A 15367-nucleotide genomic window follows, 5' to 3' on the forward strand; every position below is an offset into this window, starting at 1 on the left:
ACACACACTTCTGAAAAGGCCATGCTCCTCAGGGAACAGAGGAGCATTCCAAACTTTAGAGATAAACAATGTTAAATATTAATAGTCCCTCCGATACTGATGATAAATTTGTCTTTATTGAAGTACAAATAATGGATTCCATAGGCCCTCTTCTACTGTTCTACAACAACACAATTCGTGTTCCTTGGCAGGTTTTGTTTGCAGTTCCATGGGGGTTTGTTTGGGTTTATTTTAGGGTTAGCTGGTGTTTTTTTTAAGCAAACTCCCCACAATGAAAACCTCAATAAAGTGAGCTCCTGCTCTTCCCAGTCCACTTAGCCCCTTGAATAACCACATCTATTGGTACAGGATAACTTTTTAGTTATTTACTAAGAGAATGGAGTCTCCAGTCCATTTCTAAGTCACAGCTACATCTCCAGCCTGCAATGCAAAAGATTTCAGCAGCTCACAAGAAACCTTACCCAGCAGTGACTACCAAGGGGATTTCTCAGACTAGGTCAAACTCATTGTGTGCGAAGTTTTAAGAGCTCCCTCTTCAAATAAGAGAAAAGCTGAAACTTCAAAAGGACAAGAAAGGCTTGCAGCAAATTCCACCACATGGGCATGTTGCTGCTGCTGTCTTGTCTGTCCTCCCCTCCCAGAAAATTCTCATCTCTATAAGATACTATCAAAAATCTACTCCTCCACCTTCACATAAAAGGCAACCTGTAAAACAAAATGTAAACTGAGGTGTCAGATGACGTTTTAACAGTAACTGGATTTCATTTCAAACATCTAAAAACAGATCAACTGCCTTACTTTAAACATCCAAAATAACCTGATAAATCTCTTCAAAAAATTACTTACCTTTTAAATAATTGAAATATCTATTTGAAATTAAAATATGTTTATTTAGTTGGAAGTATTACATTGATTTTAAAATGAGGAAGTTCTTTACAAAAGGAGGACAGTCTTTTAGAAGCTTGTGGTATCAGTGGAAACATCCATAGTGGATATTAATATGCATTTCCACACAGGCGTTTTATTTCATCAGCTATTCTCTCTAAAAAATGTACTAACCATATTAATTAGGCCTGTCAATATAGCCAAAATTCTGAAAAAATAGTAAACCAAAGCAATAGACTGTTGTTTTCATGGCAAGAACATACAATACTCTGTTGTCAATTATGCCAATGGAAAATTTTCAAAAAAAGAGAGCAGGACAATAAAGAAATCAAGAGATTAAACACTTTAGTTTTGATAGAAAAAAAATACAGAAAAAAAAAGTTTTACTTTGAACTTGCCAGGAAAAACAAATGAAAACTACCAGCATATGGATTTGAAAAAAAGAGCAATGTTGGCATGGAGACCAGACTGGAGGTTCACAAAAATATCTTGTCTTTAATTTCACGCAGCTTTTTTAAAAAGCAAGGGTTTTTTTTGTGTCAAGCTGTGCTGCAGCACTGCCTGATAAAGAAAACAAAAACCACCACCACAAAACCCTGTGCCTGCCACGCTTCTGCTTTCCCAGAAATGCAAATGGTAATAGAAGAAAACCCACAGTCAGAGAAAAAGGCAGAGAATCCTACCAGGGCCTGTAAGCAGGGTGTTTCCCATGATTTACACAATTCCTCCCCTGAAAAGTTACACCTAAAAGCAAGCAGGGGCCAGGGATTTCCTCTGCTGCCTTGGGTAGTGCCTTCATCTCACAACCAGCTCTTAAACTCTCTTGGGACATCCCTACAAGGAATGTTTGTGAAGTGAGCAGGGGGATAACATAAATAAGGACAACCTCTAAGCAGTATAAAATAAATAAGGACAATCTCTAAGCAGTCTGAATGTAGTCCCAGCCCCATGGATGAGTTGCAGAACTTTCACAGTCCATTTCCTTCTCCTTTACACAGAGGCTGCTGCTCCTCAGCACTCCCCCTACGAGCAGAAGTTTGTTCAAGTACATGCTGACATTTTGCTGCAGACTGAAGCAGCATTCTAGGAGAAAATCTGAAATTGTTTTGTGCAGACACCTGGCAGGCTGTGTCCATGCAAGCCAACCCCAGGAGAGAAATCCAGGGCAGGGAAACCCAGTCTAAGCCCACAGAGCCAGGAACCAGCACAGTGCTGATGCCAGTTGAGCTCTGCTCACTCACCACCACAACCTTTTGGCCACAGCTGGAGAATTCACACTGCACTTCTTGCACTTCCTAACAAGGCTAATTTTTCCAGCACAAAAATGTTTTTTCTGTTACCCTAATACATCAGTTCCTGTAAAATTACAGTTAAATTCTATCAGAGCATACAATTTCAAAAGCAGATTTTTTAATCTATTCCACCAGATTTTTGTCAGCACCTCCAAGACACAAAGAACTATCCCAAACCAGAGCCAGCAAGAACTTAACAGTGGCTGTTAGAGTTGTGTTTTGGATCATTTCTCACTTCCCTCATAGTCATGGACAATATTTAATCAATCAAGACAAGCTCCTCTCACCTCTTGAGGAAGTTCCAGTTTAGACCTATCATCCAGTCCATTAGAGTGCAAGCCCATGAGGTAAGGGACAGGAGCATCTAGAAAATGAAGGAGGGATGCTGGAAGGATAGGAACATACACATGCTGCCACTGAAATGGAAACATTAGTGCTGTGATGGTCTCTGCCACTGTCATCAGTCTCTGATAATCTGAAAAAGATCAAGAAAATGAAAAATTTTTTCACATATACTTTTAAGTAAATGAATTCAAATTAAAGAAATGAGAAGTTGCTTGAAAACAGAAACCACAAAACCCAGTACTAGCTGTGTGGCATCATAATGAAAACCCAGACCTGCACACCCAGCACATTTTGCTGAAACAACAAAGAGAGCTCAACCCAAAGTAGGTCATTCTACAAGTCATATGGAAATGAGCAAATTGAGCCTTAATGCATGCTAAGTCACTTTCTGCTACCTATACCAGGGTCACCAGGATCACCAGTTTGGATACAGAAGCAATATTGTAATCAGCTAAGAAACACATCAGAAATAATTTCTTTTCTCTGTGCTCAGGGCTTTCTATGGAAGCCTTGGATGAAATCCAAGGCATCTGGTATCTCTCAGATAAACATTTTTTAGAAAAGTGTTTAAATGTCTATAAAGCATGCTGTATAGCAGCCAACCCAACAGTGTGACTGAAATAACTATGCAGAAAATGAAAAGGATCAGCTTTGATCAGCCTTTGCAATGTACAACCAAAGTCTCAGTTCAATGTAAAAACAACTCATGTCCTCCTAGAACTTAGGAGCAGTGTTCAATGTACCTGTGCAACACACTGAGAGATCTTTTTATCTAGCACTGGTGCCTAGAGCAGTTCACACTGCTGGGCAAACACTGACTCTGTAACTACAGAGTCATCTCTAAGGGTTTTTGAAATCCCATAAAGGGGGAGGCAGCACCAGATGTGTGTTCCAATACAGCTGCTGAAATATCCCAACTGCTTTCCAGCTGCCAGGCTGGAAAGGGTATAAAACACTCAGACAACTAGGGCAATTCCTACTTTCTGTCAGGCTATAAATATAGCATTAACTGGAGATGCCTTTTCATGATACTGCAACAACATCCAATTCCAGTCAGGAAATGGGAGAGAATACAAGAGAAAAAGTCAGTAACCTTCATATGTGTGTACAAAGTGTGGGGTGTATCTCTTCCTTCTCCTTTCACAGAACTACAGACACTGTGAAACTGGAAAAGACACTTGAATGCCCAGGGCAGGCTCAGGTGCCGAGGTTTCTGAAGCTGATGCACATTGTCACAGAGGACAGACGAAAACTGCAAGAATAACATTTCTTCTAAACACTGTGGAGAAAAATTAAGCTTAACTGTGCTCTTCCCAAGTTGATGGCTTTGATTCTGTCTTTTAGCCAGACTCTACTCAAGATTTCATGATTAATTTTGCTTGGGGACAAAGTAGCAGAGTTTGGGGTCTTCAAAAAGCCCCACAACCTAAGAGGAACTCAGCACAGGTTTTGGTATCATCACCTGCAATTTTGCAACTTAGGCTTTCAATTTTTAATTATCATATCAAGCTGTGCTGGTGGAAAAGGTTATTGCATTGACCTACCTGTCACTGCCTCACAGTAGACCTACTATGAAGGACTCGTCAACCAAAACAGACGAGAACATTTTAAACAGGTTAAAGTTTTTGCCAAAAACTCATTTGGATTGAAACACCAATGAACATCATCAGCAACACTCCCCTATTCTGCCTGGACACCAGCTTCTGCCTACACATCTATGCATGGGTTTGCAGCTTTAATCACAGCCTGACTGCAAAGAAGTGATGAATTAATGATAAGCTTTGGGAAGAAGAAGATTCTATTCCATACCCTATTTTCTTCAGTTTTAAAAGGAACTTTAAGTGTAGCCATAGACAAACACTCCAGCTGGTTTGTATTCAGTTTGTTTATCTGGAAGAACAAGTCTTAAAATAGAAGCAGTGTTTTCCCACTACACAAAACCCCCTGTCTTATCCAGCAGGAGCATTTAAATACAACTTCTCCCTCTGTCATTAAGCTAACTTTAGTATCAGCCTTCCAAATTAATTACAAAGTAACATCAATAATTCAGAATTTCTATCCACTGGGCAGCCACCTCCTGCCACAGAGCTGTCTGCAAAAGCAGCTCTCTCATCTGGATATCCACATGGCTTAAGCCATTCCCAAAGATTTGGCCTGCCCAGTTGTAGCCTGAAAGCAACAGTGACTGCATTTCACTATTGGCAAAAGGCAAGGACAAAGGCAAGAAGCATGAAAACATAAATCAAAATAACTCTTATGTTTTCTATAGTTACACCTACCCAGAGAGGGTATGGAGGGCTTTCTAGGTTTAAAGAAGCAAACAGCATGGCTCTTGTACCAAAGAATTACAGAAGATTTTAAAAACAACAACAAAAATATTAGAATAGTGAAGAAGTGTTTCAGCAGTGCTGTTGCTCTTGTCCTTGAAATCAGAATGTGCTTATTCTGGTGTCAATGACATGATCTTTTGGCCTTGTATTGTACACTAACACTGGTAGGGAAATAATGGCATATGACTAGGGCACTGTTAGATGGGAAAGTGCTTAACTGATCACCGTGCAAGGAAAAAAAGAAAATCCACTACTTTTTTAACATGGTCACTTGAGAACACAGAAAAAGCATGATTTGTTATTCTAACCAATTGCTAAAAATAAAATATGATCTCAAAGTGTGTATGAGAAGTTATGAGTAGTATTTACCTGCAGAAGATTTTTAAAAAAATAAATTGAGAGGTCCTGTGCCTGGAAAAAGAGGAACAGGATGAGAAGAAGCTGGCAGCTCTAAGAACCATTCCACCTCCCCAATTTTCACATTCTACCAAAGAGAAGTCTGTCAAGTGCCTACAGAAATCCTCTGACTCAGTCAAATTTAAAACAATTATACAACTGCATTTTGGAACATTTTTTTCCTTTTAATCTTCCTACTTCACGGATCACAATGAAATACTGTTGTGTTTGTCAAGTAACTCACTTAAGAAACCCTGTAAGTGCAGTAAGAACCAGCTGTAGTTAGCAGAAGCAGTGGGATGCATGATCTCCTGTTCTATGACAGTGGGATTCAAGCAGCAAGGTTCCTAAATCATGGGAGGCATAACAAGAAAGTGTCCTTTGTAAGAAAACACAGGTAGGCAGCACAGGAGTAATGCTGCAAAGACATTAAACTAATGCTTTAAATCCCCAGAATGAACATAATTTTAGACAAGTCAAACAAAGATGGGGAAGAGTGATTCAAAGGCAAAGCAGAAAAGAAATCCTTTATTTGTACTGTAAAATGGTAGGAGACAGCTGCCACCCAGAAAATAAAACTGTCCTAGAACACAGTCTGTGGCAGCTGTGCATTACATTTCTCCTTTTTTTGTTTTTAGAAAATCACCTCCAAGCAGATTTCACAGCTGTCTTAACTCGTACACACTTTTCAGAAGAGCTCTAGGTGCTCTCTGAGATAAGGAATAAGTCTATTTCACAGTTACAAGAGCAACATAAATTGCAGGAATGCAAACCAGCTCCCACAGAATATCTGGCAAGGGCACTTCACACAGGCCTCCAGCACCACTGACTCTTTCCAGTTCCTCAGCACTGGCTCAGCACTAGCAGTATCCTCAAATTCTTCCCTCTCTTACAGGCCTCTGACATTTTTCCAAATGGTAGACAGGTCTCTAAACAGGACAATCAAACTGAGGCATTCATTCCATACACTTGGCTTACAGCAATCCAAAATACACAAGGTTGTGCCAACATAGTGGGACAAAAGAAGAATTTCCAGAAGCATCAAGTCAGAAATATTGTCAAAGGAATCTTAAACCAAAACACTTTCACTGCCAAGTGAAGTTACTCCTACTCCAAGGACAAAGTGAAAGTTAAAATGCTAAAATAATCTGTTTCAAAAAGGATTGAACTTGGCAACAAATTCATAAAGACATATAATCATGAAAAGGTTTGGGTTGGAAGGGAGACCTCAAGGTCATCCAAGTTTCACCAGACCTCCAAGAGGTTTGGGGTTTGGTTTTTGTTTTGGTGTTCTTTTGTTATTTTGTGTGTTTGTTTGTAGGGGTATTCTTTCAGGTACATCCTACAAACCTGCTGATCCTGACATATACTGCTCTAAATCTAAATCCATCCAATGAGTATCATAATCTCATCTGACCTAGCAGAACAAGAAATCATGTCAGTCATCAAAGCTGTCATGGGTTTGAGCACCAAGAGATTTAACAAAATCAAAGGACATTAGAAAACTCAGTATTTATATTCTTGAAGGACAACCTAGACCTCACACTGGTGTGCATGCAAGTACATGGAAAAGCCTTTACAAAAGTAAAGCAATTTCAGATTCCACTTAGGACTGAGTGCACCATCACCTGTATCTCCATTCAATATTTCCTGTTTTTACAAACAGCAAAAAACAGATGTTACTCAACCATACTGAGAAAAGAGTAGAATATATTAAGAGCATATTCCAGTTGAAAAGAACAACAGAAGCAAACAAACAAAAACAAAACAGGAAAAAAGTACAGGGATTAAATCCCTCAGAAAGTCCATAAGAGAAGTTATGTTTCAAAAAAAAATTGGCTACTATTACTGAGAAGGCACTGCTGCAGTTCACCAAACCTGAGGGTCAAAAGTCAACAAACAAATAACTAAAAATCTTGTACTACTGAAAGAAGATTTCTCAGCCAAAAGCTAAGGTGAGAACTTGACAGAGAGACAAGACATCTCCACAATGTACAACACAGCCCAACTGTGCCAGAGCTTGGGGTGAGGCAGGGAAACAGTGACAGAAACTGTCCTGAGTGATCGCTCATCCCTCTGAACTCCAAACAAGAAACTCAAATGTTCCAGGGTTATTTTAAGCTCATTTAATTAACCACTGATCAGACACCTGGAAAGGGCCCAAGATAGAAAGCTGAACCTATTAAAAGGATTTGGAAAGAGAAGCCAGAATACAGTAGACTAGCCCAGAAGTGAGCTGAGCTCAGTCTGGAACAAAGAGCACTCGAGGTGATGGCTTGGAAAGAGCTCCAGGAGCACTCTCCCCACATGGCAATACACACATGGATTTCCTGTGGAGCTTCCAACCCACCACCATTCCACCACAGGACTCTCAGACACCTCTACAGGCCAGCACAACCACACCCTTCTTCAGATGGAAGTGCTGATGTTTGAATCCTCCCCTGGTGTGACACAGGTATCCACAGAAACTCTCCCAAAATCTCAAACACAGAAACACCTAATCTATTTCAAGGGAAACCACAAAAGAAGCTTGTCTGCTAGACAAGTATTCCTAGATTTGCTATGAACAATAAACAGAGCAATTTGGTTTTAAATCCAAGAGAGTAACCACGACAGCGTTCAGTAAGTTTTTTTATTGCATCTAAATTACTTGCAGTTTTTCTCTTGCAGTTCATGGTGTCTACACAATGACATAACTGTGATGTAACACCCTGCTGCCACTACAGACTTTTAATCACCCTGACTGTATACACAAATCCATCCTTGGCTTTAGTCTATGCACAGATCTTAACACACAACACAAAATCTGTACTGGAGAAGGTTGCTGATAAATGTAGGTTATATTTTGTAAATAGTTACCATTTGTGCTTTACATACTTGAGTGACAGCTCAAGAGAAGTAAACACTGAAAACAAGTTTCAGTAACACCATGGACTAGCCCTGATTTTGTCTTGGGGTCTTTTAGGCCTCCTAACCATTACTATAAAGTAGTGTTCAAAATGCAGGCTGTCTGCATATCTCACCATTCTGAATGGGTGAGTCTGGGCTAATGCTAGTCAGCTTGGGACAAAAAAAAGAGGTAGAGAAATTATTTTTTGGCATAATTCCACATACTCTGTGTTAGAGCAACAGGCTGTGGAGTAAGAAGGCCAGTATCCACAAATTTCAACACAGAAATAGATACCACTCCCACACTACTCACTAATTGATAAACATTTCAGCTCAGTTGCTGCCTATCCTCTTCAAAGCAGGCTTTAGCTATGTGACTTCAGCTATAACTGTTTCAAGGCCTTCACAGAGATTTGGGATTTGAGTTCAGTCAAAACTTTTTCAGGTACTTATCTTTCAAAGTAACAACTGAAATGTGTCTTTCAGTACTCAAAGAGAAAATTATATTTGTGTTATTAACTCTTCTTCAGAACCAGCTGATAATATAGTAATATAATTAATTGTGCATCTCTTCAAAATGCATGGCTAGCTCTGCAGAGATAGCAGGGAATTCAGCTGGGAAGCTAGACAGGAACATGGAAGAATGTAAACTGCTCTACCCAGTAGCACAGTTCCAGAGCCAACAACAAAGGGGTCAGCCAAAGCATGAAGAGAGGAGATTGTGTGAAAACCCAGTTTTAAGTTGAGGTGCCTAACAGCAGGAGCCAATGCAACACTCTCCTTACAATTCCAGTGCTTTTCTTTGTCTTAAGACCTGCACAGAGATCAGCCAGACTGCAATAGCATGCTCATGCCACTTTAATGCAGCTATTCTGTTGTTTGTGGTGTTTTTAGAATTCAAGACATAATAAGACCTTGTGCTAGTACAACTACAAGATAAGAAAACAAAACCCAAGTACTCACGCTGTGAATAAAGCAGTATCTGAAACTCCAAAAGGGCACAGGTAAAGAGTTGAACCACATTTTCTACTCCAAGCAATTCAAAAACTTCTTTAACTGGAAAATCAAACAGTGGTAGTTCACTGGTGCTTGGCCTCTGGCAGATAATTGGTCCATAAACACCTGAAAATTTCAATGACCTTCCTGCTGGAGGAAGAGGAACCTCATAGAGAATATTGTAGATGTAGCTTTCTAAAGGTAGTGGTGGTGGCTGAGGCGAAGTCACTGCTTGGTGAAGCTGTTCTAGAACTTTCTTACAGGCTTTCATGAAAGACATTGGCGTAATCAGACAAATGCACTTTGAGACATAGAGTGTGTCTCTGCTGATGTCATAGGAGTTAAATCGCTGTAGCTTTGAGACAGAGGTGCCATTGCAGTCCCCAGTGCTGCTGCAGCTCTCCTTGTCATTGGTGGGGGGAGTATGGAGAATGTCATATTCAGCATTGTGCATATGATACAACGTCTGCATTGCACTGCAGATCTGTTTGCTAGTGACTTCCTCAAAAAACGTGAGAGAAAATCCAAATGTCCGCGAGCCATCTTCACGAGTAATAATAAAAGAGTGGAACTGAGGTTCTCTGGAATCTGCTTGTGTCTTGAAAGCAAGCCCTTTAGGCATACAGAGCTACAAAAAAGGGGAAGGGGAGACAATATCCATTAAATAACACTTTTCTCTCCCCCTCTCTCCCCCTGCCCGTAGAAGTATTAGTGAAAATGGGATTTAGAATCCACACACTGCCATCACATTTCACTTTAAATTCTATTAAGTGTTACACTTCTGCACAGTACAATGATATGGGTTTAAATCAGAAAAACAAAAGGAAACTATCAAAAGGCTGCATGCAATTTCTACTGAAACTCATAACTATTTTGTTACCAGCCTCGACATAAATAAAATAATAAAATTCAAGCCCACATAAAGGAAAGTATTTTCCTGGTCACCAAGACAGAAACCTGACAGAGACAACATTCTATTAAATGGAAAAATCATGCACAAAAAAAGATTCATTAATTGCAGACTAACTTGTTTCTCTATTAATTCTCTAGAATGCAACAAAAAAACCCCAAAATCCATTAAGTGATACTGACCATTCCCACTGCATCCTGGTCAAAAGGGTTCCATTCAACATTCTCAGGATAGCGAGCAAGAACTTTGGATTTAAATGTGCGTCTTAACGGAGTCTGCTCAAAGTTTTCCCCTGCAGATGAAAGAAGAATACAGAAGTAAATATTTCATTCCCTTTTTAAGCACAAACAAGGCCAAAAAGCAGGACATCAGCAGGCAGATGTGAGGATAAGTGAATTAAGGACACACTCCTTTAAAGAGAAACAGAAAATGCAAGACAGTTCGTTAGCATATATCAGACTGCAGGTATTAGCAAGGATTAGCTTTGTAACATTTCTGTGTCGTTAAGTATCTGTGCTTTTCCTTAAGTGTGGCAATCCTGAGATTGTGGTCATGACAGCAATTCTCTAAGCCACTCTTCAGATATTTCAGATTCTTGTTAAAACATAGCTAAAGCTTCAGTTTCAGTGCAATGTTGTTACTGGAGAAAAGCACAAATAGACAAAATGCAAAGATGATGCAACTTTCAGATAGACATACAAGTGACATCATGAGATCTCTTAATTTTGTTTTCGAGATTCAGGAAAAAAGAAAATCACCATCTACTGCAAGAAGTTAGCTGTGAAGGAAGAGTCTAGAAGGTTAGAAGATCAAGAACCACACAAAAGTCCATGAAGATAAGAGTATCAGATGAACAAAGTGCTTTTTTTTTTCCCCACACTTTTTCCTTTACCTTCTGTTGCACTTGAAATGAAACGGCTGCCACCATCTCGGGTTTTAGAGGCCTGTATATACTGGCATAAAGCTATATAACAAATAAAAACAACACTGCATTACACATTTCATACTGTTGACTGCAACAGTAAAAACCATACAAATATCCAGAATTAGCATGCATGACAGTCTACTATCCTAATATGCTTTTTATACATATACAACTTACACAGATTTCTCATTTTACGTACATATTTCTCGAAGGAGATGATCAGTGCGTACGAGAAACTCATTGTTCCTGGACACACAACCAGAATACTGATGCAGTAGGAATAAGCCGCTTGTGAAATTAAAGTTTCACATGCTAACTATAAAATATTCCCAAAGAGCAGATGATTAAACTGACCCCAAGGACAAGATCATTTCAAGGCATTCAGAACTGTATGGATTTAAGTGGCATGGTCCAACCTTCCACAGGTGCTATCCATACACTAGATTGGCTGAAAGTCTCCTGTAGAAGCTCTTAAATTTCCTCTGGAGCGACGCTAGTTCATTGTGATAGCACAGAACTTTCTGCAGTAAATATTCAGTGCGAGCAGTTGCTTTTAAAAAAACAAAAACATACAACTGCATATCTTAAAATAAGCTTAGCTATATTACTAGAATGCAATTAGCTAAATGAGCATGCAGCTGTTGACAGCTGCACTAACAATCAGGCACAATTGCATGAAATCATACACTTTAAATAAACAGAACTATTTCAGCAACACCTGCAAAAGAGCAAACACACTCCAACTCCTCTCTTGTTTTCTTACAGGCAGCAATTACATGGCAATAGAAATTGATTTCAGAATTGGTTGGCTTTGTTTTGTACTTTTAGAGTAATATTTGAAGTTCAATTTCAAAGCCAAGTGAGAATCTTTATTTGGCACGACACTTACTTGCACTAAGTAGCTGTAGACAGAGATGGTTACAGCACTGTCTCTGCACAATGCAGAACCTAACAAACACATTACACCAAACCAAACACAATTTCCAGTGAATGCTTAACAAGTCCTTCTACAGCTGAGAAGACTGGTAACTGTGGGTTTTCTTTAACCAAGTCTTAGATACTATCTCGGGGAACTCACCCTGAATCAGGACCTAGGACAGGTCTCACAATAACAAAAATATTCACATCTAATTTACTAATTCTCTGGGGTTTAGCACTGAAATTGAAGGAGGCATTGCTTTTATTATTTGTCTGAAAAACCAACAGCCCTGCTAGTTTTCATACAAAACCACACAGCTGTGTTATTTATTAATTTGTTCAACAATATCATTCAATAATGTTGTTCAGAAAAAAAATGCGTATTTGGGAAAATCTGACACATACAGAGAGAGGAATAGTTAGGAAAAACCAGGATACAACTTCACTGAAATATAACCATCTGGTGAAAGTAGAGCCAAAGACAGAAAAGATAGCAGCATTTCCATAGCTAAAACAACCATAAAAGATGAAAACAATCATTTAAAGAAACTTTCAATCTCCCAGAAAGAAAAATGGACATAATGCCACATCTCTACTGACAGAAAAACACTCAAGTGAAGTCAGTCCTCTGTAAAAAGCTTTTAAAAGTATGTCAGGAGATTTAACACACCTACTATTTTCTATATTTACATCTGTGCAGATGATGTAATGTCAACTTTTAGATAATTGAGGAAAAACCTCAGACATGTACCAAGCAGTTTTGTTCCTTGGCTGTTGTTTTTTTTTCAATCTTCCACATATGTAGAGGAGAGAAAATACATGAAGGGCAAAATTTCTCCTGAACTTGGAAACCACATAGCATTCCCCTATGTGCAAGGCTGCACATGCTTTGAAATTAAAAAGAAAGATCTGTGACTTGAAGACCTTTTCATTAAGATTATCAACACTGCAAAATACATTATCCTGCTGTTCCCTTATGATTAAAAAAAACCCCAAACACTATAAAACACTGAATGGATGTTTACCTATTTAAAGAAGCCTTGCACCATCTCCTCCCAAGTGGCATTCTCGCCAACACATGCTTAATTTTTTTAGCGCTGGAGTCTGTCTGTAATTTAATGAAAGGCCTAAAATTGATTTCTGGAAACCACTGAGTCCTGATTCAGACAGAAACATAAGGCAGCTCTCACATGCCTTGCTGCCATCCATCAAGCACTCAGCTGTTGCACAGACACTGCTGCCCCTGCACACCCTTCTCTCCTTCCACACTGCCCTGCTGGAATGTTGGCTGCCAGTTCAGCAGGATGCTCCCTTTCCCTTCCACAGCAGCACAGGCTCCCATCTCCAGGTAGCTCTTTTGGAGAGCCTTTACACCTGGAATACCACAAACTACTGGACCTTTAGTCTGGGCCACGCTGGCTTCCAAAGATACTGGTTCAAACAAGGCAGGGAATATCAAGGGACAGCTCACCAACATTGGAAAAGTTCAGCCCAGATGATCTGTGCAGCTCAGGACACTGGCTATCCTGTTTTCTTGCCATTACAAGCAATGGGAACCTGAGCACCAGTATTTCCATTCCCTTCTCTCCTCTCTAGGGATTGTCACTAGACAACTATCAGCAGTGAGGAAGGGGAAAATACACAAACAATGTTTACTTACATCCAAAGGTAAAAAGCAATTCATCCTAAATTTCTAAATTTACAATCAGCCTCAAAAACAGACACCCTGCTACAGGAAAACACCAACTTCAGCACATCTCCAGCAGCAAAAATAACTCGGAGATCAGAGATCTGTCTCTCTGAATTAGAGATATAGAATTAAAAGGATATTCTGAGTTGGAAAGGACCCACAAGGATCATAGAGTCCAATCTTAAGTAAATGGCCACACAGGGATCAAACCACAACCTTCATATTATTAGCACCATGCTCTAACCAACTGAGCTAATCTTGGTTTCCTTCAGTTAGTTGATTAATTCAGGAATAATTGAAATGGCTTTGATACAAAGTGAAGAGCAATTATAGCAAATGCAAGAGACCAACCCACCAGCAGAAATGGACAGTCATATTCCACAACTGAGAAAATGAAGGCATAAAAGGAGATAAACAGATAAAAACATGATGCATGCCATACCTTTCACATAGAGAGCAAGTCCCCACACTTAACAATTATCAAAGGACTGCTGTCCTCATATCATATCACATGGTTTCTCTCCCATGGCAGAAGTAATGGCTAGAAAGTACTTTCCTTTTCCAAGTTACAGTAAAGAGGTCTTTAGAAATTATTTATGTATAAATAATCTTTTTTTTTTATACAAATTCCATGTAAAAGGGAAACTTTGGGGTCTTTTAATGAAACATGGTATTGCCTGCTGAAGACTAAAGAGGTCTTTAAAATATCATTGATGTTCCTCACATATACTAAACACCTGAGTGGTAAATGTAAATCAGAGGAAAAGCTCTACAAAAATCAAGATGCAAACTGTCCCACAGACTGCAAAGTTGCAACTACCTTGGACTTAAATCAGAATCTCTGCTCAAACAGCTACAACTGTAAGATTATTTGTCAGGAAATGTCAAATGACATACAAAATTTGTAAAATGCAGCAATATTTCAGGAAGTTTCAGGTCAACATCAAACCTTTAAAACAGCAAGAATCCCACTGCATTTTGCAATGTAAATTATATCATGAAAGCATAGAGAAATAGTACAAACCCACAAGCACCAGTTTAGTGCAGCCCTGGCACTCCATCCAGCAGGGGAATGACAGTGAAACAAGAGTATCTCGGAATTTCTTTGTCATTGGAAAAAAAACACCCCCGTGGTATCCCACTCAAAATAGGATCAGTGAAACAATGTGGATTAAAAATAAACAAAAAGAGAATAAAGAAAGGGTTAACAAAGATTTACATTTCACTAATCCAGTTCAGCCACACAAACATCTTAATTAGCACATGGTGATCCCCCAAAACAGGAGGGAAGCAAAAAGTAAAGGGCAGACACAGAGGTTGTGAAACTGGTCTAGAGTTTTAAACTGGACTGGAGTTTTAATACCTGCTAACTCCTGAAGCCAGTCCTCCTCCTGAGGCCCAGCTCACTATCTGCTGGCTCCTGCCAGGCCAGGTAATAGATTTTTCAACACCAGCAACCATCACCTGGCTCTGGTCATGCCCTTTGCTTCCTCTCCCATTTTTCACCTTATCAACCCTCCCCATTAAACATGAGAGATTCCTGCTGCCCTGGAGATGGCTGACCACCTGCCTGCCCACAGGCCATGGAGAATAAATTCTTCTTTTGCTTTGCTTTACCTATTTAGCTGGTTTTATCCTGACCTGTGAGTTCTCCCATTCCTACACTCCTGATTCTCTGGCCCATTCTACAAGGGGGGAGTGAGAGGCTGTGTGAGGCTGGGTTAAACCACACCACCGTGTAATTTAAGAAGACATGCATAAAAGACTTAAGTTATTAGAGTCAGCTTGCTT

At 39.5% G+C, this 15367-nt stretch overlaps 1 protein-coding gene across 4 annotated transcripts in view; it reads right to left on the bottom strand.

Annotated features, from left to right (window-relative positions):
- The window catches only part of DENND5A (DENN domain containing 5A), a 63666-nt gene that overhangs the window by 34295 nt on the left and 14004 nt on the right, over window positions 1-15367 (bottom strand). For 2 of the 4 annotated variants that reach the window (XM_033061778.2, XM_033061776.1), the window contains exons 2-5: window positions 10936-11007; window positions 10226-10335; window positions 9101-9761; window positions 2465-2652 (exon numbers count right to left, since the gene is read on the bottom strand). In XM_033061778.2, coding sequence (XP_032917669.1) covers window positions 2465-2652; window positions 9101-9761; window positions 10226-10335; window positions 10936-11007 — 1031 coding nt within the window. The remainder of the gene's footprint in view (window positions 1-2464; window positions 2653-9100; window positions 9762-10225; window positions 10336-10935; window positions 11008-15367) is intronic. The other 2 variants (XM_033061777.1, XM_033061779.1) reach the window with 1 other exon arrangement.

Source organism: Catharus ustulatus, chromosome 6 (genome assembly GCF_009819885.2).
Source record: "Catharus ustulatus isolate bCatUst1 chromosome 6, bCatUst1.pri.v2, whole genome shotgun sequence".
NCBI lineage: Eukaryota > Metazoa > Chordata > Aves > Passeriformes > Turdidae > Catharus > Catharus ustulatus.